Source organism: Eurytemora carolleeae, unplaced genomic scaffold (assembly GCF_000591075.1).
Source record: "Eurytemora carolleeae unplaced genomic scaffold, Eaff_2.0 scaffold602, whole genome shotgun sequence".
NCBI classification, from domain to species: Eukaryota; Metazoa; Arthropoda; class Copepoda; order Calanoida; family Temoridae; genus Eurytemora; species Eurytemora carolleeae.
The window spans coordinates 238,293-265,170 of NW_019396510.1; the positions used below are offsets into that span (position 1 = coordinate 238,293).

A 26,878-nucleotide genomic window follows, 5' to 3' on the forward strand; every position below is an offset into this window, starting at 1 on the left:
TCATATTAATTATACTTCTAGAGTGCATAGGTTGAAATATCAAAGGTATAGGACATCGGGTTGCAAAGATATAGACATCAGTGTGTGTGACAAGAACTCACTCTTTTTTGGTTTGTCCGACATTTGTACCAGTCCGACGTTTGTCCCAGTCCGACGTTTTTAAGTCCGACGTGTGTGTCGTCCGACGTTTGTGGCGTCCGACGTTTCGTGGGTCCGACGTTTGAACTGGTTCCGATTTTTTTGCTCGATAGTTTGGTTTAAATTTTGCCACAAGGATTAAAATATACAGATTCAAGGGAGCTAAAATGAAATACCTATTTATGTCATTGTAATGGGTATTCTTATTTTTTTGGGGGGGATTTTTATTTTTTCTAGTTGGTTTATAAACCGGCCTTTACGGTCCCAGTTCGTACTGCCCCGGCCAGTACACCAACTATACTGGTAGAGCTAGCTGCTGCAAATATGCAACTAGGTTGACGCGGTCTGACTTTAGGCTGCATCTGGTTAAATGTACGGCATATTTGCGTAAATGTTCGTTGACCTGGTTAGTGCAGAATATACATGAAGATCCTCCAGAATCCTCTTTAGCTCGTCCAGTAGGCCGGTCATCCTTATCCTCATATCCTTCTCCACACTTACATACTAGACAAGGAAAGTCTTAAGTAAGGTTTATAAAGGGACTGTAAGCGTAATTTCAAGTGATCCTTCATGCAGAGATGGCGATGCCCAATTTATAACGGTACCCTTGAAACCTTAATCTGCTCAGAAACGTTGAAAATACCGTCGTTTTTCTGACTTAAGTGTCGAATTCTGATAACCTTTCCAACGCATCATAGAAGCAAGGAATGCGCAAGTCACTCAAATGAAAACTAACAGGTTAAAGAAACAAAAGCATGGATATCAAATTCATACTTGATCAGACAAAGTTTTTAAGTACACCGCTGTAAATCGGCCATTTTCATCTTTGCATGGAGGTTCACTTACAATTACGCTTACAGTCCCTTTAAATTGGTCTTTTATCAGATCTTTGGTTTAGTCATTTTGTCTTTGTTAAGGTCTTTACTCAGGTCTTTAATCAGGTCTTTTTCAACTGTTAATTCAAGTCTTTGTTCAGGTCTTTTGTCAAGTTTTTTTGGGCCTTTGTTTTTCTGTTTATTAAAGTCTTTTATAAGGTCTGTAGTTAGGTCTTTATTAGGGTATTCAGTGAGGTCAATTAAGGACGATTTATGACTATTTACCAAACAAAAAAGCTTTTACGTATAAACTAAATAATATAGTCAACGATAACTTTATGGAAATCAAGGTTCAGCTCTTTTCAAACTTGTCACTGGCAAATTCTTAGAAGAAAATAAAAGAATAAAGAAAGCAACTTGCATAAAACCTTCTGAAAAAACTATCTTAAAAAGCGCGAGACATTTGTATAAAATTCTGTAGTTTAATCAAGATGAGAAATGTTCTGCAACATATTGTTTGAATTATGATGATATTTATTTTAGAGAAAATGGGGAAAATTTTTAAACTTAAAAGTTCTAAAAGAAAAATTCAAAATTTGTATATTCGGTGGGACATTTTATTATTATTTCATAATAATGACACTTACTATTATTTTAATATTTGAGTCTTGATAAATTTCATTATTTGGGTTCTACAATTCTACTATTTAACTGAACCAATGGTTTTACAATGCAACTTTATACCTGAACCAATTGTTCTCTTGTTCTACTTTATGCCTGAACCAATTGTTCTACTGTTCTATTATTTTCCAGAAATAACTGTTCTACTTTATTCCTGAATTTACTGTTCTACTGTTCTACTTTATACCTGGATCAACTGTTCTACTATTCTACTATATTCCAGAATCAACTGTTCTACTGTTCTACTTTATGCCTGAACCAATTGTTCTACTATTCTACTATATTCCAGAATAAACTGTTCTACTTTTCCACTTTATACCTCGACCAACTGTTCTACTGTTCAACTTTATTCCTAAATTAACTGTTCTACTTTATTCCAGAATCAACTGTTCTACTGTTCTACTTTATACCTGGATCAACTGTTCTACTGTTCTACTATATACCAGAACCCACTGTTCTACTTTATACCTCGACCAACTGTTCTACTGTTCTACTATATACCAGAACCCACTGTTCTACTTTATACCTCGACCAACTGTTCTGCTGTTCTACTATATACCTGAACCCACTGTTCTACTATATACCAGAACCAAATGTTCTATTGTTCTACTATATACCTGAACCCACTGTTCTACTATATACCAGAACCAACTGTTCTACTGTTCTACTATATACCTGTGCAAGCTGTTCTCTCTGTCCTGCGTTCTCTAAGAATGTAGAAACTGTTCTACTGCTCAGAATCTGGTTTTGTTCTAACAATCGACCTGCTTCCTGATCCCACTACAATACAATTAAAAACTGAATTCATAGTCTTGAAGAAATACTTTTAAATAAGCTTAACGTCATGTAAAATACATTTAAATAAAAAAATTAGCAGATAGGTTTAATTTAATGAATTTCAGTGATTTCCTTAGAAAGCTGGGGTCCACTTACAGATGCAGTCGCTCTAACACAAACAGATTTTGGAGGACATTTCATAAAGGAGCATAAAAAACCGTTAAAATCATAGCAATTTAAAATTTTTAAGATTATTATTCGAAAACTTCATAATTCTATTTTTCATATAATTTGTTCTTGTTGTATTTGTCAACCAAGTAAATACAATTTTTGAGAAAGATAAAAGTTGGAAAATTTAAACAAGAATGACACAAAATAAGTATTTATGGTTTCAGTTTCACTTCACTTCACTTAGATTAGATTATTATATCTTAAGTATCCAAAATAATTCTGGTTCCTGTTGTACAACGTCAGTATCTTGTCACACTCGGAGATAAAGGATTGAAGTTGATTTTTAACCACATCNAGCCACATCCACCCCTCCTTCCATAGCTTCCTGTTTTCTTAACATATTTAATATTTAACCACATCTAACTCTAACTTGACAAAGTTAACATAACATACAGGACATGATACCTTGACTGACTGTAATAAAGAACATGTTTTAATGGTTTCTAAAGGTAAAATTAGAAAGTTAGTCTTTTAAGGTAAAAATAACCAAAATATGGAGAAAAAGAATTCTCCCTCTTCCCCAGTGCTTCGGTTTTAAAGTAATTTTTGAAAATTCTTTCTAAATTGTAAAAATTTAATTAAATTTTAATAAATTAATTTGTTAATTAAAATATTTAACCTGTATGTATCTAAAATAGAGTACAGTCTGTGACCTGGATTCACTTCAGCTTCCTAAAATGTGAAAATTGAAGGGAGTGTTCAGATATTAGAAGAAAAGAGCAGGTACTTATTAAATTAAAGGGAGTGTTCAGATATTAGAAGAAAAGAGCAGGTACTTATTAAATTAAAGGGAGTGTTCAGATATTAGAAGAAAAGAGCAGGTACTTATTAAATTAAAGGAAGTGTTCAGATATTAGAAGAAAAGAGCAGGTACTTATTAAATTAAAGGGAGGGTTCAGATATTAGAAGAAAAGAGCAAGACATCCTTAATGCAGAGTTTAGGTTTATATTATGAAATTCTAGTTCCAAGTGGCACAATAGTTTGTGGTTAAGACTTAATTACTTTATTTTAATCTTGGAGCTCAGAGAATATACATTATGCAATTTTTAAAAACGTAGCCGAATTTTAGTACCAGTTTTATCAATAAAATTGGAGGTAGGAAGGTAAAAAACAATGTTCAATGGCTTTTGTCATCCTACCTTTAATGTAGACATGTTTGTATGCAAGACTGACAGCTGTTCTCCATTCTTTTGGGAGATGGTAACCAGTTCTTGCCAAGATGAAAGTCCTTCGTCCACCTAGGATTTTGTTTAAAATAAGATTTAGGATAGTTTTTATGTCATTACGGGCGCCAAATCTTTTCAGAAATGTGCAGAAGTCAGAATCCGCTCCATTTTAAAACGCTTTGAAAACGTTAAAAAAACGTTCAAAAACGTTCTAAACACTGCAAAAAACACAAGACAAAAATTTTTCAAATTATAACCCTGAAACAGTTTTTAATTGCTATGTGAAAAACAGGTTTTGGGGAATTTCATCCTATCTATGTAAACTGTCTACAGCTCTGTGGATTGGGACTTCGACAATTGAATTTTTTTCTTTTCTTTTCCTATTTTGACAGGGGCGTATTATTTTTCGTTGCAACCCTCATTTTCACCTTCCCCCCCACCCACCTGCGCCACCCTTTAAAAAAACTGATTTTTGGTTGTGACTAGGGGATAAAATTGTTCGGATATGAATCCTAGAACTAATAAACACGTCTGAAAGTAGGAGATTATGTCTCCCTAAAATCTAAAAAAGCTGATTGATGACTATAAAGGTTTTAAATTGACCTGCATCAGGGCAGCTTGAAGATCATGCTTGTTCTCTAACCAAGCTCCTTTCATCTCGGTCACTCTATTTAGTTAAACACTCTTTATTTCTTTGTTTATCAAGAATCAAGATTGATAACCCTGTTATGAAGAAAATTGATCTAATGGGTGGGCGTCTTGGGCTTGTATAGATATCAGACATTTTAATTTTATAATAGAGATTGAAAGTTAATATCCATAAAGCCCCCCCCCCCTTCCAGGTTTTGTATGACTTGACTCTAAGGAAATGTAAAACTACAGCCCCCCCCTCTCCTTAGTAATGTATTGTTTGACTGGTAGCCTAGATAATGTAAAACTATAATAGTCACCACCCAAAAACTAGAGTAAATGGACCTCCCCGGAAAAAATAAGATCAGTTTTGCCTGACTCCAAGCATGGAGAATGTCAGACTATGCTCCATTTCTCTTTTCTCATTCTCCTCCTGTGCTCCTCCTCCTCCATACATAGCTCCAGCAAGCCCTCCTTAAATAAGCCAATGAGAGATCGGGATTATTCGAAATTACAAGGTGCACTCAATATTGATTTTTTCATGTTTAGAGTGTTTTTTGAAGATTTAGAGACAATTTTTTATTGTTCTGGCAAATTACCCCGGTATCCCTAATTTTGTGAAAAATATCATACAGTTCATTCAACATTTTCTAGCACCGGTTTAAAAATCATTAATTTCATTTATCATTTAATACATTTGTGTCATTACAAAAAAACGAAGTTTTTATAATTTTTTTAAATAACCAATTAAATATTTTGAAAAAATGTTAAATACCTGTAATTCCAGTTGTCCAGTCAACAAGAGGATCATAAACAAATGCTTCTAGAAGAGTTAAAAGAGTCTCCCTTTCTTCTCTCATTACACTACAATTCGTAAATATATTTTTTTTTAACAATTTATTGTTTTTGAATTTCAAATCTTTTAAGTTGGATACAGTTGATACAGCCAAATCTGATTTGATTCTTATTCTTGTCATCGTACTTATATATATTAAGGTTCTACAGCATTTATTAAGGTACTACAGCATGTATTAAGGTACTATAGCACGCATTTAGGTACTATAGCATGTATTAAGGTACTACAGCATGTATTATCGTACTACACCACGTATTAAGGTACTACAGTATGTATTAAAGTACTACAGCATATATTTAGCTACTACAGCATGTATTAAGGTACTACAGCATGTATTAAGGTACTACAGCACGTATTAAGGTACTAAAGCATGTATTTAGGTACTACAGCATGTATTAAGGTATGTATTATATTGTGTAGTGTCATGCAAAAAAGGTAATAATAAATCGTTCAGATTGCCATAAATCATAATTAAATACACGTGTAAATGCGAAATCATACTTTTCTTCAAACAAAGTGAAATATTGTATAATCAGAAATGTTTTTCATAGGTTTTTGATTATTTTTAAAAGATATCATATATTTTTAAAACTAACTTCAGTATAAACAAAAACAGGTGATATGAGAATCTTAAATGAATTCATATATTATTTATTTACAAATCCACAAGTTATATTTATTTACGTTCGGTGACTTCACTTATTGTCAAAGTGATAAATGTAAAATAAAAGTTTTTGGTTTTATTTTGCCCCTTGGAGCCGCATATTTTTGCCAAAATGTTGTGGATCCTAAGCACTAAAATAATCACCTGAGGGTCCTTTCACAACCGAGCCTGAAAAGCCCCTCTACCCCTGATACCCCTAGAACTGAGACAATGTTCTGTGTGAGGCGGCAAGGGACACGTTCAGGGATCCTTAATATCTTCCCTTTCTCGAAACAGATGTTGTAATCGATGTGAACAACATAACCCTGCAAATATGACTATTTTTCATCTATTATATTTTATAATACATAATATAATAATATACATTGAGAACAAGAAAACTTTGGATTAGAAAAGACGACTTTAAAAATCAAGTCATGACTTTGAAAAGTGAACACTGTGCCCTGAATACAGACCCATTTTACTTGATAAGTTACTACCGACACTATTTCCTTTGTAACAACATTAAATACACTAAAGTATTGCTTTAATTAGTTTTCTGGTTCTCACTGTACAAACGAGAAGTGTAGCAAAATAAGTAAGATATAGTTTAATAATATATTTTAATTGTGAAAGTGTAAAACAAGTTCAGGAAGTTAGTTCCATTTTAACCCCCCCTCCCCATTAAAGATATTTTATGTTTCCTTTTCTTTCTGATTCTCGACTATGGACCAGTAGCAATAGTCTAAAAGTGTGAACATTGAACTTTAATTCTTCTTTATAGCTGTTTCCACTCAAATTTATATCTTTTACATAACTTTGTTCTATATTAAAAAAAAGAAGAAAACTGAATGTGCGGATTTTAAAATACTAAAAATAGTGGATTTCTGAAGTCAAATTTTGATCATACTGTAGTTATGTTGTATGTATATTGTATATTTTATAGATATATCTGAATAAGAATAATATCCTGCCTGGTCTAGATAAACTAGAATATTATCTAGATATATCTGAATAAGAAAAATATCCTGCCTGGTCTAGATTAACTAGAATATTATCTAGATATATTTGAATAAGAATAATATCCTGCCTAATCTAGATAAACTAGAATATTATCTAGATATATCTGAATAAGAAAAATATCCTGCCTGGTCTAGATTAACTAGAATATTATCTAGATACATCTGAACAAGAAAAATATCCTGCCTGGTCTAGATTAACTAGAATATTATCTAGATATATCTGAATAAGAATAATATCCTGCCTGGTCTAGATTAACTAGAATATTATCTAGATATATCTGAATAAGAATAATATCCTGCCTGGTCTAGATTAACTAGAATATTATCTAGATGTCTATCTCCAAGACCAATGATATATCCAATGATTGACATGACAGCAAAGGATCTTCCCAGGTTCTGAATTATCTTCCACCACTGCTCGCCTAATATTAAGAAAAATAGTTTAGAGGAAAAAAGGAATTGAGTCTATGCCACAAATTCAAATGTTCAAATCATTCCGACCTGACAGTGTAAACCTTTTTTATACAGAGCGTCCCATATCAAATTAGATTATCTCCAATCTTTAACGCCAAAATTCGCACAAAATCCAAGAAAAATCTAGCATTTTCTGCAAAAATAAATTTTTTAGCCTTCTAAAATTTTTCAAAATGATTCATTCTTCCTAAATTTTCTGATTTGTCCCCCAAATCGTAGTTTAGACCCATTGACGCGGTCTAAATTGATGTGGTACACCCTGTATTAAACTTATATTATTTGATCTAACATTCATAGTTTGATAGATGGCAAGATAGGTGGCAAGATAGATGACAAGATAGATAGTAAGAAAGATAACAAGAAGGATAACAAGAGTAGAGAATACGTACGGTATAGATCATTTTCGAGTTTTGAATAATTTGCGAACATATTTCGACAACATTCTTGAAACAATAATCTGAATCAAATATAACCCGGGCATGTCCAAAATGTGGTTTTCATTATCACTGCATTCAAAATTATCTAAAATATGAAAAATCTAGAAAGTTTTGGTATTATTTAATAGACTGAAATTATTTCTCTGGATATTTTGAAAGCACAAGAGAAGACAGACCAAGTCATGGAAATACCAGCACTATGGGGTTTTCTCGATTCAAATTATTGTTTCAAGAATCATGCTTTAAAACAGGTTTTCAAAATTATGCCGAAAATAATTAAAATCAAAGACGACCTTTTAAAAAAGGAAAAAGATGTCTACCTGAGACAGATCTGAGCCAGACTTGATTACCCAGAAGATCTCTAGGAGTCTCCTGAACCAGCTCATGAAGAACCTGCTTCAGCAACGAGATCGGCCAGGATTTACGATCCTAGAAAATTAAAGGAATTGTCGTCGTATTTCAAACTGACCCTGTCATCTGAAAGACCAAATTTACACGACGTAAATGGTCCGACTTTGTGACCTCAGAGCCCACCTAGTTTTAATTCTTTTTTAACAATTCAGAACATTTGTGTTCTTCTCATTAGCTCTTTTAAAAGACGAGTTATGATTGATGACAAATTAGATTTCAATCTTATGTACGATTTACTTTAACTTGACGTGTGTTAAAGTATTCAAAGAAAATATGGCGAAAAAAATCGATTATTCAACTCTAATATAACCTACTTATTACTTAAAAGTAGTATAACCCCTTTATGAAAGCCATTATTCCATAAAAACCCAATTAAATTTCGAGTTACAAAAATGCACATAGAGACAGATAAATTGTCAATTTGAAGGTGAATAAATTACTAGCTGGAGTGCTCTGCGTTGTCCAGGTTTATTTATTCTAACTTAAAGTCATAGGTACTTCCGCCGTTTACTTGTCCTTGGTATTAAATTATGATTTAATCTCAAGTGAGTGGCGTTGCTTGTGGAATTTCAAAACTTACAAGTTCCATTTTTTAGCCAATGTTATCCCCGGGATATCCAAGATCTTTAATATATAGATACATTTTTTTGGTTGTTTTGTATATACGTGATTGATCCCAAAGACAATACCTCTATTTTAGACACACCATGCTTCCTCAGGATTGGTAGAATTTTAGCATAGAAGATATCACTTGGTTTCCCAACAACCTTGGCGGCATCTTCAAGCTTCTTGGCATTCTCTAAATGCTGTTGTTGCCTGTTACAACAAACATCATTTTAAATTTTTATTAAAAAGTGAATAGATGAATGAATGAATAGATAAACAAGTGAACAAGTGAACAAGTGAACGAGTGAACAAGTGAACAAGTGAACAAGTGAACAAGTGAACAAGTGAACAAGTGAACAAGTGAACAAGTGAACAAGTGAACAAGTGAACAAGTGAACAAGTGAACAAGTGAACAAGTGAACTAGCGAAGAAGTGAAGAAGTGAATTAATGAATCAATGAATCAATGAATCAATAAATTAATAAATCAATAATTAAATGAATAAATGAATATGTTTCCTGAGTTGCCAGCGTTTATAAAGTGCAAATATAGGCATAGCTCCTTCCACCCATTGAATAAGTCCAGATCTTGATCCTAATCCAAACAAAGATAACAATCTTGTGATTTTTTAAAATTAACAAAGAGAATTTGTGAGGATGGATGGCCGTCAAATAAGACGAATAACGTACGTACACGCACATTTGGAGAACCATAATTGTCAACTCTCATTTTCGATATATCAACACAACATGATTCTCTAGGATTATTTAAGCTTAAATCTTAAACCTTGTTGGTTGCAAAGCTGAATCAACTATCACTTTTTCAGTTGTTGGTTGCAAAGCAAAATAATAACCTAAACTCTAATTTGTGTTCCAAATAATTGGTTGGAATTCAATGACCATTATAAAAAAAGCATGTCAAATTCGCATTAGAACCCATACAGACTTTATCAAATGGTGTGGAAGATATTATCTATTTGTTTTAAGCTCTTGATCGGTCACAGTATTTAAAGGTACCGATGTGAATCGGACATGAACTTCTGAAAATGGAGTCATTTGAAATTACGTGTTGAAAAACGTGTAAATATTTCCTCTCAGTAAACAGTTGAAAATTTGAGTGAAATATCTAGTTTGATTTCCTAAGGGAATAACAGTATAGTTCCGAGCAAAGTACTTGACATCTCTTTCTCGCTTATTCTTAGACAGCATCTGGTTCGCAATACCTATAACAGGCAGTTGTCATTAACAATCAGGCAGTTCTCCGTAATATTCAGTCAGTTTTTAATAATATTCAGCCAGTAATATTCAAGCAGTTGTCGTAACAATCAGGCAGTTGTCAGTAATATTCAGGCAGTTGTCAGTAATATTCAGGCCGTTGTCAGTAATATTCAGACAGTTGTCAGTAATATTCAGGCAGTTCTCAGTAATATTCAAACAGTTGTCAGTAATAATCAAGCAGTTGTTAATAATATTCAAGCAGTTGTAAGTAATATTCAGGAAGTTTTCAGTAATATTCAATCAGTTTTAAGTAATAATTAAGCAGTTGTTAATAATATTCAAATAGTTGTCAGTAATATTCAGGCAGTTGTCATTACTAGTCAAGCAGTTATCAAATATTCAGGCTGTTGTCAATCATATTCAGGCAGCTTTCAGTATTATTCAAGCAGTTGTCAATAATATTCAGGCAGTTGTCAAATATTCAGGCAGTTGTCAGTAATATCCAGGCAGTTGTCAGTAATATTTAAACAGTTGTCAGTAATAATCAAGCAGTTGTTAATAATATTCAGGCAGTTGTCAGTAATATTCAGGGAGTTGTCTGTAATATTCAAGCAGTTGTCAGTAATATTCAGGCAGTTGTTAGTACTATTCAAGCAGTTGTCAAATATTCAGGCAGTTGTCAATCATATTCAGGCAGTTTTCAGTATTATTCAAGCAGTTGTCACTAATATTCAGGCAGTTAGTTGTCAGTACTATTCAAGCAGTTTTCAAGTAATATTCAGGCAGTTATTTATTCAAATTTAAAATTGTTGGTTTCATTTAATTAATTGAAATCTGATCTAAATTCTGAACATCTTCGGTAATACAGACAGCACAACAAGGTAGACCACAGTTTTGAACTTTGTGATTTTTGTTTTAAGAATCGTAAAAAGTATAAGTAGGGTGATGAACGAATGCCACAAATGATGTCGTCTTTCTACTGTCATGTTTCGTGGGACACCCTGTACAATCTGGACACTCCCGCTTTGTAGGATATTCGCCGGGTTTACCTAGAAACTGCATTATTCTCTCGTCTAGGTGAAGATCTTCTAAACCCTTGAATAGATAGGTATATCTTCCTCCATCAGTTCCTATCAGACTAAAAAAACAACTTTTTTAATAATTAAAAAAAAAATTAACATTTTGATATAAGAAGAAACACAAAATTAAGTATCTTTAAAGAGGGAATCAGAAACCGAGAATAATTTTAAGAATTTTTATTTTCATTTTCAATAATCAAATTCAATTAAAAAATTAATAAACTCTGAACTGAACCAATTTTCGCTTTATACAAATGGTACTTAATCCGCGAAAAATTAATTTTTAAAGTGTGTAAGTAAAAAAAAAGTGACTTGCAAATGAAACATTTAAAAGATAAAATAGCTTCTAGAAAATGAGGCATGAAGCGTTCTAAAAACCTAGTAGAGTTTATTGTAATGTTTCTATAGATATAAAGTTGTTATATCTGTTTGTCTGTCTGTTTGTTTGTCCGATCATAAATCAGGAACCCCCGGACCAATTTGCCTCATATTTAGATGAGGGAACTCGGGAGAACCACGGGAATGTTCTTAGCTTGGTGTCTAAGTTGAGTGGGTCGACTTTTAGTTTTCGGGTAAAATCGTTCAAGTGCGGGTAAACGGGGGAGTAACTTTTAGTAACCTTGGTAGCGCTAGGTTCTCAAGCAAGTATATATTATATATACATATATATATATATTTAATTATTATATATAATGGAAATGGATATACCTGAATTTCTTAGGTTTCGTCTTAGTGGGTAGAACTGTCATAGTACCCTCGAACCTTGCAATCTGTACACTATGCTCCTTCCCTCCCAGGTCCCCCGGCATCATTATCTCCGTGTTCCTCATCGAGTACAGGGACGGAGATATCTCCGCTAGCTTTAGAGCACTCTTCTTGTTCACCCTGCTGTTTAACCGAGCCTGGAGCTGGGGTAGATAGCTCCAGGCTTTACAGGGTGTACCCCAGTCCTCAGGGTTCTTGATACCCTCCAACAGGGTGTCTATTCCAGTCCCGTACTTCCGTTGGAACTCCTCCTCGTGGGGGGTCTCGGGGCTAGATTTTGTGATAGCAGCAACCTGTTCAATTAAATAAATTTTTATATCGATCTTCCAGAAGCCTCCACCCCATCTCTCCCTTTACTTCCTAATCCTTTAAAAAAGCTTCCTAAAATTTCAAAAAACCCAAAATTACTCTGGGTAGGACTGGGCGTGTTTCTACTTTTTTTATTGTTTGTTTGTCCAATTCTGTTCTTTCCCGTGAAAAAACGATCGTTCTCCCAGAAACGACGCCCAGTCCTGCTCTTGTCCAATGTCCTTAATGTTATCTTAATATACAGAAATCTTGAACAATTTACCAAAATTCATTAACTAAATATGCTTCACAAGACATTATCTTACTAAACAAAAATCCTTCTAGATCCTCCAATATCCATCTTAATATACTAAACCATTAATCCTTTAAAAGCTTCCTTAAATACTAAACCAATGACCATCCAAAGTCTATTTAAGTTACCTAAAGCAATGACCCTCCAAATTCCATTTAAATGTACATTTAACCAATGATCCTCCAAAATCCATTTTAGAATACTAGAATGGAATAATCCTCCAAATTCCATTTAAATGTACATTTAACCAATGATCCTCCAAAGTCCATTTCAGTTAACTGAAGCAATGATCCTCCAAAAGCCATTTTAAAACATACTAATGCAAAATAATATCTTGCATTTAAATGTAGTAAACCAAAATCATTATAATCATATTTAATCAATGATCCTCCAAAATTCTTATAAACATACTAAAGCAATGATCCTCCAAAATCCTTATAATCATACTAAAGCAATGATCCTCCAAAATCCTTTAAAAACTATTTAATCCATGATCCTCCAAAATCCTTATAAATATACTATTGCAATGACCCTCAAAAATCCATTAAAATGTACTAAACCAAAATCATTTAAAACTTATTCAAGCAACGATCCCCTAAAATCTTTTTAGATATACTAAACCATTGATCCTCCAAAATCCAATTATACTACTAAAGAAATGATCATCAAAACTCTATCTAAATATACAAATCCAATGGTCGTCAAATATTTAAGCCACGATCGTCAAATTAAGTCACGATCGTTCAAAATCCTTTTCAATATATTTATGCACGTTTCGTCCAAAATTCTTTAAAAATATTTAAGCCATGATCCTCGGATCCTCCAAAATACTTTTTAACATATTTAAGCAATGATCTTCTAAAATCCATTTAATTATACTAAACCAATGATCATTAAAAATCCTTTTATTTAAATAAAGGTCGTCCAAAATCCCTTTAAGCAAAGATCTTCCAAAATTCTTTTCAGCATCGATCAGTCAAAATCCCTTAAAACATATTTAAGCAAAGATCTTCCAACATCCTTTATAACATATTTGAGCAACGATCCCATAAAATTCCTTGAAATATACTAAACCATTGGTCTAAGCAACGATCTTTCAAATTTCTTTTTAATACATTTAAGCAAAGGTCGTCCAAAATGTATTCTCAAAAAGTAATCTCTAATCCTACCTGGTCTAGAACGTATATGATGGGTGTGAAGACGATATTATATTTGTCTTTAACAAGCTTCAGTTTATCATCTACAGTTAAACTAGAGTTGGATTCTAGTCTGCCACTCTCCTGCTCAAACCTAGAACAGTTAGACTAGAGTTGAGATGGAATTTAAAGAATTTGAGCCGCGGTTTAAATCCGCCAAAACCCGGTTTAAATTCAGCGCCGGCTTAAATCTTGAAACATTTGATACAATTTTAAGTGGAACCAACCATATTTAACCCGCGGCTTAAATTTAAACCGCCGCTCAAATTCTTTAAATTCGGCCATTGGATTCTAATCTGCCACTCTCCAGCTAAAACCTAGAACAGTTAAACTAGAGTTGGATTCTAGTCTGCCACTCTCCAGCTCAAACCTAGAACAGTTAAACCAGAGCTGGATTCCAGTCTGCCACTTTCCAGCTCAAACCTAGGACAATCCTCGATTATTAAATTAATCAATATACTAGCTTGGGGACCCAGCTTTGCCTACACAACTTTTAATTTTTAGACCAATTTGAGATCATTCCCGTGATTCTAACAAGTTACCCAATAAAGATATCAGGATAATTGGTCGAGAGGTTCACAGGTTTTAGGTTATAAGTGGTAATATCTTCTGTCTGTCTAAAATCTTAATGGGAGAACTGAGTAGAATCACGGAAATGTTCTTAACTTGGTCAAAAGTTCTTAAATTTGTGGGTCGAGTTGATATGAAAGTTTAGATTTCTAGACAAAGTTGGGTTCCCAAGCTAGTACATACTAGCAGGTCTATGTTAACACTTTAGCCTTTGAAACCGGATTCAGAAGGCCAAAATGTTGTGGATCCAAGGGATCCGGATCGGGATCCTAATCATTGGTATTGACATAAGAAAAAATTCAATCAAAAATAAAAAATCTTTCTGGGAGTTTTGGCATTACAAATGTTTTATAAAAGGACAGACAACGTAATTTCATAAAAATATGCAAAGTAGGGGAGATATATATGTTTTTCTAGCTAAAAATTAATAATCTTTAATTGCGTGTTTGATAGAGGTCTCTATCAGATGTATGATGCAGTAAGAAGATATGAAATTGATCTCTTTAGAAGAAAAAAAGGTAATTTTTTTCATTGTTTCTCAGTTAAATGTTTAAAGGGTTCAAAGTTAATAACAGTCCCAAAATAATAAAGTTCAAAGTTAATAACAGTCCCTTCAAGGCACCTGTTAATCCTCCTCTGCACCTCCCCGCTATACTGAGCTAGGGTTCCTAGCCAAAGTTCATCCCAGAGTAGAGTAATCCTCCTCAGTTCACTCACAAAGGAGGAAACCTGGTCAACGGCCGTTGGCATCACTTTCTTCAGTTCTTCGACAATCTTCTGATGCGCGCTCAGCATCAGAACATTACTCTGTCCTTCAGTCTCCTGGTCACTAGTAGTAGTTACAACAGTCTCCTTAAACATAAGTTAGTTTAATCAAGTTACACTCAGGAAATATTTAAATCAATGGAAAGGAATTGAGTTTTTGCCGCAACTCAAATCGTCTGATCCTTGTAACTTTTGCAACCTAATAGTGTAAACCTTTGATGTTTCAAACTAAGACTATTCTATCTTACAGAGTGTTAAGTTTGAAATAATCAAAGGGATACGACATCGGGTTACAAAGATATGAGGATTAGAATATCGGAGTTTGTGGGAAAAAACTAAATTCCTTCATAATTGAATTATAGCCAATAGCAAATAACATTCTTTTGTAAAGCGCTGGTTTTAACATAGACCTGTATACACAAAATTAGCGGGATTCAATGAAAATGATTGCTTACCAAAAAAAAGTGTTTTATAAAGGATCCGTAATTTCCTTATAGTTCAGGGAAAAACTAATATCATTATTTTCATTTTTGTTATTTTTTGAATAAGTACTTTTAATATATAATAGTTATTAGGACTATTGAAACTAAGCTTTTATGCAACTACTAAATAATAACTGTCTACTTTACTAAGAAAAAATCCACTAAATATATTAGTGAGAGTTTCACTAATTAGACCTCCACTAGTTAAACTACTAAATAATAACTCTCTACCTTATTAAGTAGAGTTCCACTAAATAAATTAGCGAGAGTTTCACTAATTAAAGTTCCATTAGTTAAAATACTAAATAATAACTCTCAACCTTATTAAGAAGAGTTCCACTAAATATATTAGCGCGAGTTTCACTGATTAAAGCTCCATTAGTTAAAATACTAAATAATAACTCTCTACCTTATTAAGAAGAGTTCCACTAAATATATTAGTTACCACTAGTTAAACAGCTAAACAATAACTCTCTACCTTATCAAGAGTGAGAGTTTCACTAGTTAGAGCTCCACTAGTTACACTACAAAATAATAACTCTCTACCTTATTAAGAAGAGTTCCACTAAATATATTAGTGAGAGTTTCACTAGTTAGAGCTCCACTAGTTAAACTACTAAATAATAACTCTCTACCTTACTAAGAAAAGTTCCACTAAATATATTAGTGAGCGTTTCACTAATTAGAGCTCCCCTAGTTAAAACTAAATAATAACTCTCTACCTTATTTAGAAGAGTTCCACTGAATATATTAGTGACCAAGTTAAACTGCATAATAATATCTCTCTACCTTATTAAAAAGAGTTCCACTAAATATATTAGTGACCAGTAGTTCAAGAGCTAATAAATAACTCTCTACCTAATTAAGAGTGAGAGTTTCACTTGTTTGAGGTCTTGTATTTAAACTACTAAATAATAACTCTCTACCTTATTAAGAAGAGTTCCACTAAATATATTAGTAAGAGTTTCACTTGTTTGAGCTCCAGTAGTTAAACTACCGACAACAGCAGGAAATATGATGAGCTCTGGATACCTGGAATATAAAGATATTGCAAAAAAGGTAATTCTTTTAATTTCAAGATAAAAAATTCAAAAGTTTCCTAATCGGATATTGTGATTGTGAAAAACTAAAATTTTAAATGATTTCAACGCATAAACTTTCTTAAGAATTCTATTTCAGGCCCAAGGGGTTTATATTTTCTACTTCAAACCTATTGACATAAACTTAGCATGTCATACAGGCTTAATATTTGACATACTTAGCGCTAATTCTGCAGAGTAGATCTGATATCCTTTGTCTAACTACTGGAACAGGATGATTTAGCCTGGAGAACAGTTGAGGGATAATAGCTTTCCACTGGGTGCTCGGGGTCTTGCTGAAACATTAATTATTTTTGATTAAACTTTTTTATTGTTGAGCATTTTTTTCAATGGAACCTACACTGGTCGGAGTTGATATTAATACAATGAAGACGACTTTTCTTTTGAAGTTTTAATTTTTGAAAAGCTTTTTTACAAATTACAAGTTTACAAGTAAATTCAAAGTTAGAAGGCAAAAGGCAAAATGGAAATCGTAAGTTATTTCATTGTATTGATGTATACGACGTATGAAATTATGGTTTGGGAAGACGACAATTCAACAAAGTTATGTGTATTTTAGATAAAGTTTCACCATTAGCTTAAAAATTAACTTTTAAGAGTGATATGGGTCTGTATACAGTACACAGCACAATAGCTGCTATATATGTTCATTGAACAATTTAAAACTTGAGTGTAAAAGTTGTTTAATATGGATTTGTTATAGTTAATAACTGAAGTAACTAACGTATCTTTAAAGAGGGAATCAGAAACCGAGAATAATTTTAAGAATTTTTATTTTCATTTTCAATAATCAAATTCAATTAAAAAATTATTAAACTCTGAACTGAGNGTAACTAACCTTAGACCTAGCTGTATATCCTGGAGTGACTAACCTAAGACCTAGCTGTATATCCTGGAGTAACTAAGCTAAGACCTAGCTGTATATCCTGGAGTGACTAACCTAAGACCTAGCTGTATATCCTGGAGTAACAAAGCTAAGACCTAGCTGTATATCCTGGAGTAACTAACCTAAGACCTAGCTGTATATCCTGGAGTAACTAACCTAAGACCAAGCTGTATATCCTGGAGTTCCATTGTATGATTAACTGTAAGATGAAGAAGTCTCAAGCTGGCTGAAATTGTCCCAGAAGCCGGAGTTTCTCCACATAAACTCAAATACTAAACAAAATATATAATTAATATCTTTAGCATTGCTACTTAGAGAAAGGTTTAATGACACCACTGTGAATCGAACAAGTCCCTCATGCAATAAGAAGATCAGTTAAAATTGGGTTTACACTTGTCAGTCTAGAGTCTAGAGTCTAGAGTCTGCAGTCTGCAGTCTACAGTCTGCAGTCTGCAGTCTGCAGTCTACAGTCTACAGTCTACAGTCTACAGTCTACAGTCTACAGTCTACAGTCTACAGTCTACAGTCTACAGTCTACAGCCTACAGTCTACACTCATGCAGTAAAGTATCTTCAAAATAAAAAAGGGAAAGGGGTAATGTACCTAGATATAAAGACACACACTAGTCCCCCTTAAAAAATGCTTAACCTTGAAATATGCTTCTCCCGCTAGATCGTACAGAGCATATGTTCTCCTGAAGACGGATATCCAGAGTCCAATAATTCCCTGGAATATATCATCATCCACACTCATCAGAGCATTCACCTCACGTAGATCCCGCCTCATAAAATCCCACTTCTCATACTCATATCCAGCTGAAATCAAAACATTTATAATGTTTTATTTTCTACTGTACTGTACAGTACTGTACTGTCCTGCTCTGTATTGTACGGTACTGTACTGTACGGAACTGTACCGTATGGAACTGTTCGGTATCGTACTGTTTTGTACTGCATTGCATTGTTCTTCCCTGCATAGTACTGTACTGCACTTTACTGTACTGCATTTTACTGTACTGCTCAGTACTGTACTGCTCAGTACTGCACTGCTCAGTACTGTACTGATCAGTACTGTACTGCTCAATACTGTACTGCTCAGTACTGTACTGCTCAGTACTGTACTGCTCAGTACTGATACTGTACTGTACTGTACTGTACTGTACTGTACTGTACTGTACTGTACTGTACTGTACTGTACTGACCTAAATGAGAGTCCTTTAGCTTGACTTGACTGATGATATTGATAATTTTCTTTTTACTGCTCTCCGCTATATTTGGTATTAATTTGTCCAGGGTTTCCAACTCCTCAGGTGTCAATGGTACCTGGACAAATGAAAATACATTTTTACTCAATTTAAACATATTAATTTCTCAACGTATGATAAACCTGAGGCCAAAGATTTAGGTTGGGATAGCGCTTAACTAAATTGATCGACATCAACCAGAATAAATGAAATGAAATCCTATCAAATTAATACAAATTACCCCTCAACCACATCACCCCAATCGAAGAAAAAGCTTTGAAAACTTTGGTGGGGACGAAGTGAATCTTTTTGTCTTTAAATGTTCAACTCCAGATTTTTCCGAGAGGAGAAATAGATCCAATTATTCGAACATTCATGATGCCAATCCAGATCCGGTTTTAATTAAAACTTCTTGATTTTTAGTCTTGAATTCGGAAAAGGTGGATTTACATATTTTTGCGGATTTTTAAGAACAAAGTTACCTTGGCACCAACACTTAAATAAACTTAAAAGCAAAGAAAAACTTTTCTTATCCATTTAATTGATGAATAAAAGATATAAAACCATTTCCCCATTTCGTTGCCAAAATCATTTAGGGGGTTTTTCTCGGAATTGGGAAAATAATAATTATTTGGGGAAAAGTATCAAAAAAATGAAAAATTTACTCTTTATCTAAACTTTTTCCTTCCCTCTGGAAAACGGGGGGGGGGGGGGTATATTTTAAATTATAACCCCTGCCTTGACACTTAATTCTAAATCTAGATGTATCATCATTCATCATCCAAATGAAGAAAACTTAAAAGCTTAAGCATTTGCGAAAAAGTGTTTTAAATTCCTACCTTGTTATTACTTTTAGCAGCGTTTTCTACAACCTGCTGACCCATCTGATACGCCCAGTCAGCCAGCTTGTTCCAACCCTTGAAAAAGAAAGAGTGTTGTGAATAATGCTCGTTGATTGAGGAGGATTACTTGAAATAACGTTAGCAGTCACTTAAAGTTGTTATTGCTATGGATTTATTGAAACGTTTGATGCTAACTCTCGAGACGGAAGCAATTGTTTATCCGGTAAAAAATGCCTTATTGCCAGCGAATCAAATAGAGAAGTAGTATACAACTATGCATTGCAAAGTAACATCTTCATATCTTAGTTTTAATAAATTCCTACCTCTTCTGATGTAATAATTTTTGGAAAATGAAATCCAGAAATAAAAATAAACTAAAAGTTTTAAGCCGCTGATAGAAAAATTTGATATCAAATCTGGAGCACGTTTAAACAATTTAATATAATCTTATAAATTTTAAAAATTTTAAAAAAATACTTTCGAGAGTGATGGATCCTGAAGAACAGATAAACGAAGTAATCTGCCAATAACCAAATCATTCTCGCTAGCAACCTAGAAACATAAATTAGGATAAAATTCTAAAATTTTTCCTCCGAAAATATACGATTTTAATGTTTTTGGAAATCAATTAATATGAAACACAGAGTATTCACTAAATTTACTTGTCCATATTCTCTTATGTCTCCAAAAATTTTTAATTTACGTAAAATTTTTAAAATCCACGAAAAAAAATTGTGAATTCGCAAAATTTTTATTTTTGTTTTATCGAAGAGAAAATGCTGAACGATTGAGCAACTATAAAAAGTTAGTTAACTTTACCTCTGCCAAAGGAATGGTTTTTTGAAGTGTTTCTCTGTTTGGGGGAATAATTGATTCCATTTGAAGCACCTGGTTATTAATTTGTCAATCTGCTGTTTCATTAATCAAGTATGAAGTAGATATATTTATTTATATTCTTTCATTTTAGATACTAGCTACTAGCTTCTAGCTGAAGTTCCCGGCGTTGCCCGTAGAATTAATAGAAACACTGAATTTATAAAAATTAAAAATAAAAAACTATTTCCTTCTCGAGTTCCTCGAAAAATGTCAGCCAATTTGGTCCAGCCGCTTTGGCCAGCTTTATAAATATAAATATATATAAGTTTTATTATATCATTATACAGCGAAATAAGTGAATTCTGGTAGATCAGTCTTTCTACATGATGTCTTCTACTAACTAAGAGTTCACTTGGATTTTAAGACGTTAATGACGATCTGAAACTTTTTTACTTGTATTTGTAAAGACTCAGACTTATAATTGAATTTATGTTAAGAATTTATAAAAAAATCATGATCTTCCGGACAAATTTCCTGAGTTATGGTGGCTGCATCTAGTTTTACACTCTTAGGATCGGGATAAACCTTTTCAAACAGAGTCGAGTCCTAAAACAATCAATATAATTTTTTTATTTGAGGAATTAGATAAAAAATTAAGTTTTCCAAAGTTTGTTCAATTCAGTTGACAATTTTCCTATAAATGAGGCATAATGAACCTCGTTATGGTCACAGTGTAAAATGTTTATTTTTTATTTTAAGCGCTAAACTATACGATGAAAATGTGCTAAAAAATGTTTTATATATATTATATTATGACCAATTTTAACCGTTATAGGGACTATGGTTGTAATTTTCAGGAACTCAATTTTGTAGAGCGTTATGTCTGATTCAAAATAGTACCATTTAAACCTTTTTCTAATAAAAATTGATGGAGATATTTCCGTTTTTCCATTTCAAAGTTTATTACATTCGATCGCAGTTCTCTTTATCAGTGACTTGCGGATTCACATAGACAGAAAAACGGCGATATCTTCATAATTATTGTTAATAAACCAATAAAGAACTAAAGAGTCCCCTAGTGAATCGGATATGTAACGCTTAAAAACAAAACTACGCCAACAGTCCCTTTAAAACAAAACTACGTCAACAGTCCCTTTAATATAAACTACGTCAACAGTCCCTTTAACACAAAACTATGTCAACAGTCCCTTTAAATCAAAACTACGTCAACAGTCCATTTAAAACAAAACTACGTCAACAGTCCCTTCAAAACAAAACTACGCCAACAGTCCCTTAAAAAACAAAACTACGCCAACAGTCCCTTTAATCAAGTTAAACCTGTAGAATCTTACCGCTTGCAGCGCCGAGGTAAGGTTTAAAAGTGCTCTACTAGACTCCTGAAGAAGTTGACCCATCGATTCATCATATCGAAGCGTTAACATCACTTGACAAGCTGAAAGCGCCACTCCTAGTATACGTTATATTCATGTTTTAACAGAAACAAATTTTGAAACAAAATATTGTCCAATTTCTTAGTCGCGCTACCAAAGGTGTATATATCTATCATTCTACACTACAATTGTACAGCGTAACCTATGGTAACACGACTAAGAAACTGGACATATCAGAGTTACATGTCGTGTCACAGTGATCCACACAATTTTTTAAGACCCTTGTACCGGATATTGCCCCTTTTACCGGATATTGTCCTTGTATCCGGACATTGCCCCTAGCACCTAATTTTTTCCTTGTACTGGATATTGCCCTTGTACTGGATAGTGCCCTTGTACTGGATATTGCCCTTGTACTGGATATTACCCTTTTACCGGGTATTGCCACTTGTACCGGATATTGCCCTTATATCGGATATTGCCCCTTGTACCGAATATTGCCCTTTATACTGGAAATTGCCCCTTGCATCGGATATTGCCCTTGTACCGGATATTGCCCTTGTACCGGATATTACCCCCCCCCCTTATACCTGTTATTGCCCCTTGTATCGGATATTTCCCCTTGTACCGGATATTGCAATTATACCGGATATTGCCCCTTGTACTGGATATTGCCCCCTGTACCTTATATTGCCCCTTGTACCTGATATTGCCCCTTGAACCGGATATTACACCTTGTACCGTATATTGCCCCTTGTACCTGATATGGCCGAGACAGCTATTTCTGATGAGTTTGTATCCGAGGCTAGTAATGTTTTACACGCCTGACGGAGAATTGCAGCATTCTGCCAAGTCAACTACAACGGGAATTTATTAGCATCAGATAAGTATTAGTATTAGAAAGTGATCATGAAAGATCCCCAAGGGAGATCCCCAGACCGCCGTCCGAGTAAGGGTCTCAGTCATGACAACTCATGATAGTTCAGAGATGAATTGAAAATCGTCTATGATCTTTAAAATAATTTGTGACGCTCATTCGTCAACCTACTTTTACAAGTATGGTTCTTGAAAAATGTTTCAAAAACCCCTAATTTGAGTAGTGCATAAGGTTGTGCTTAAGGCTGTACAGTGTACTAGTGTATATGAAATAAATGCACAAAATCTAAACATGAAGCTGTATTTAAACTGAATATGCATCTATACATTAAGCCTACATAGAATTATGTAAAAGTAAAGTGTGACCAATACAAGTGTGGCAAGGGATAACGACATTTTAGTAATCGTGCGTGTATCTTATGTTGATAAAAAGCAATTAGTTTTGACCAGTAGTTTCAAAATCCACTTATTACGTGAAATGAGCCTTTATGTACTGCACAATTGATGTGTTTCATGTTCATTTGACATTTTCAAAACATAACTAACAGTCGCTTTCATATTCCACAGTTGTATATAGGGATGTATATGTTTCAGCATTTTCAAACATAACTAGCAGTCGCCTTCATATTCCACAGTTGTATATAGGGATGTATATGTTTCAGCATTTTCAAAACATAACTAGCAGTCGTCTTCATATTCCATAGTTGTATATAGGGATGTATATGTTTCAGCATTTTCAAAACATAACTAGCAGTCGTCTTCATATTCCATAGTTGTATATAGGGATGTATACAGTGAAACCCGTAATAACGGATACATCGAAAGAATTCATCAAATGTCGTATTCTTCACTTTCTGATAATGGAATGTTGCAGATATTTAGTTTTTTAATTAAATGATTATATGACACTCTTTAAAACTGTTCCCGCAAATTCATGGATATTTATTTATTTTCGCAAATACTGAAATGTACGTAATATAGTATAAAACTCATTGAAAAATTGTCAAGACGACATTTGATAAATTCTTCCGATGTATTCTTTATTAAGGGGTTCACTGAATGTTTCAGCATTTTCAAAAAATAACTAGAAGTCGTCTTCATATTCCATAGTTGTATATAGGGATGTATATGTTTCAGCATTTTCAAAACATAACTAGCAGTCGCCTTCATATTCCACAGTTTTATGCAGGGATGTATATTTTTCAGCATTTTCAAAACATAACTAGCAGTCCTTCATATTCCACAGTTTATACAGGGATGTATATTTTTCAAAACATAACTAGCAGTCGACTTCATATTCCACAGTTTTATGCAGGGATGTATATTTTTCAGCATTTTCAAAACATAACTAGCAGTCGTCTTCATATTCCACAGTTGTATATAGGGATGTATATGTTTCAGCATTTTCAAACATAACTAGCAGTCGCCTTCATATTCCACAGTTCTATACAGGGATGTATATTTTCTGCATTTTCAAAACATAACTAGCAGTCGCCTTCATATTCCACAGTTTTATGCAGGGATGTATATGTTTCAGCATTTTGATGATATGAGAGAATAAAATAAAAAACTGGACATTTAAAGGCAATTTTTTCAATCTTGATAATATTTTTACTAATACGTTGATTTCCCCTAAAAAAACATAATTTTCCCTAATTCACCTATAAACTAAAAATACCTGTGCTGAGAAAATATCAATATCAAAGGTTTTCACGTACTCGGCTAAACTAGAACACTGGGCAGAGAATGACTAAATACAAAAAATTTAAAAAAAAAGAGAAACTGGGTTCTCCCCCCCCCCCCCCCTCCTCTTCCTGGTTGCACAATGAACATGTCAATAATCAATTGTTTAGAAAGTTTTTTTTTATAAAATTAACAAAGAGGCATGGACAATTGTGTTAAACGTTTAAAAAAAAAAGATCAAATATCAAGATAGCTAAACAATGAGGATTCCTTAACAGATTAAAAACCTATCAATCTTCAGCTCTATGATCAAAATAAATAATTAAGTAAAATCGGTGGCTTTGAATAATAATAATAATTTGACACCAATGACGTTATAAAAATTGCTTCAAAAAATCATATCGCTGTCTTTAATAATCTATTTGCTCTGACCTGCAAAAGATGTCTAGATGAGAGATGAAGATTATTTTCTCGTCTAGCAGCCTTGCATATCTCTAGATTCAGTTGGACTAGTTCATCTAGATTATTAATAATTATTATAGATTATTTTCTCGTCTAGCAGCCTTGCATATCTCTAGATTCAGTTGGACTAGTTCATCTAGATTATTAATAATTATTATAGATTATTTTCTCTTGTAGCAAAATGATGAAAAGAAGGCTTGCAAAATACAAAATTGCAAGATTAGAAAAAGTATGTCCCTGGGACAAACAAATCTCATTTTCCGTAGAGAAATGTTTTGTAGATAATCTAACGCTTACCTAAATATATTCTCAAATCTTTAGGAATTGAGAATACTGCTCCTTACCCTCTCTCCTACCTCAGCCTCCCTTTTCCTACCCTCTCTCCTACCTTCTCCTACCTGAGCCTACCATCTCCTACCCTCTCTCCTACCTGGGCCTACCTTCTCCTACCCTCTCTCCTACCTGAACCTACCTGAACCTACCTGAGCCTACCTTCTCCTACCCTCTCTCCTACCTGAGCCTACCTTCTCCTACCATCTCTACTTTCCTCGCCTAATCTCATATCCTTACAATTCCCTACTTTTTCCCAAAAGTTTAAGGGATTGCCTTTCATGTTTCAATACATTATGTACCATAAGTTCAACGATCTAATGTTTCAAATCTAGACTAGGACAGGTTATTGCTGCCACTAATACGTATTGGCAGCGATACCACGGAGAACAGCTACTCTACAGGATGGAATAGAAATATGCTTGCCTTCTATATCCTGAGGATTTTTCCTGTATCTGGCGAGAAACTCCAGCCAACGTTTTAGTAAGAGAAGGATCGAGGACCTGTTGGACCTTCCGGTCATCCCACTCACAAGGTTTATCTGGAAAATATTTAAGGAAATTACCAAACATGATAAAGAAAAGAAATTTATGAACTCAACCAGGCAAAAATGACGATAAATTCGCTGATCTGACCTAGAGGAAAATGACCAAAATGTTTTCTGAAAAAGAATCCTTTATTAAGACCCCCCCCCCCAAAAAAAAAAAATGTATTTTAGGTGTTTAAGAATACAGTCTAGGAAAAGGCTAAAAATAAATAACTTTTAGGGTATAAATCATCAAAAGACTTAATTCTTGAAATTTTTTACCCCTATCTTTATATTTGGAATAAATTCGAACAATGGACTTAGCCGACATAGAAAAACATATTTTAACAAATTTTTTATTTATTAAAAAACAATTCACATATACTATTACTGCTATACTGCTGATATTTTCCTAGCTGTGCTTAAGATCCATGTAATTTTGATATTTTTGGATCCGCACTGGAAAAAATGGATCCGTATCCAGGTCATAAATATTTCTTTATAATTTACTAAATTTGTTTTCGCTTATTTTATGATAAACTTAATTAAACTTTCATAGATCAGGAACTTTTTAAACCTCTCTTTTTTCAACAGTTTATTTTGGTTGATATTTTTGCGGATTCGGATCAAGGAAGCCAAAATTTTGCGGATCCGGATCCTAAGAACAGCTTTTTTCAACAGTTCGGATTTGAGTTTTGAGAGCACAATTTTTTTGTGTTATTGGTTGATATTTTGCCCCTCGGATCCGGATGGTAAGCAAACTATCTGAATTAAAAGATATAAGTTTCTAAATATGTTTTACCTGTGATGTTCCCTTGTTCTTAATACAGTTGATTTCTTGCCAGATTGCGTTGTACACCAAAACAGTACTTTGCTCTGCACCTTAACAATTTGTTTAGCCTATGTTACTCCCTTGGTTTCCCTCAGAAATGTTCATCCAATTTTGTCAAGCCTATTGGGCATCAAATAAAAAATATACAATATACATGAGCTAAGAGCTTTTTTATATAGAAGATAGATCTGGTTGTCTGTTTGTTTGCATCAAAATAATATCAAAACGACTGAACCATTTGGGCCCAATGTTTTTGCGGCAACTCACATGACCCAGTTACATTTATGGATAAAATTAAAAGGTGTTGACTGACAAAAATATTGACATTT

General features: G+C 33.5%; 1 protein-coding gene across 1 annotated transcript; it reads right to left on the minus strand.

Moving 5' to 3' along the window:
* Window positions 1-489: 489 nt before the first annotated feature.
* On the minus strand, window positions 490-24,934 carry LOC111704604 (serine/threonine-protein kinase SMG1). The gene is made up of 32 exons (XM_023476890.1): window positions 24,832-24,934; window positions 24,395-24,466; window positions 22,601-22,697; window positions 21,802-21,917; window positions 20,984-21,055; window positions 20,453-20,521; window positions 20,111-20,185; window positions 19,631-19,708; window positions 18,750-18,870; window positions 18,197-18,363; window positions 17,705-17,820; window positions 16,821-16,937; window positions 16,489-16,594; window positions 14,938-15,167; window positions 13,719-13,839; window positions 11,892-12,241; window positions 11,154-11,242; window positions 10,026-10,109; window positions 9,406-9,481; window positions 8,972-9,098; window positions 8,192-8,300; window positions 7,261-7,382; window positions 6,104-6,264; window positions 5,215-5,303; window positions 4,814-4,913; window positions 4,413-4,476; window positions 3,783-3,881; window positions 3,262-3,314; window positions 2,869-2,967; window positions 2,544-2,580; window positions 2,310-2,414; window positions 490-642 (listed from the first exon to the last, which is right to left on the minus strand). The coding sequence occupies exons 4-32, from the start codon at window positions 21,889-21,891 to the stop codon at window positions 505-507; spliced, it is 3,264 nt and encodes a 1,087-aa protein (XP_023332658.1). The 5' UTR covers window positions 21,892-21,917; window positions 22,601-22,697; window positions 24,395-24,466; window positions 24,832-24,934; the 3' UTR covers window positions 490-504.
* Window positions 24,935-26,878: the final 1,944 nt, after the last annotated feature.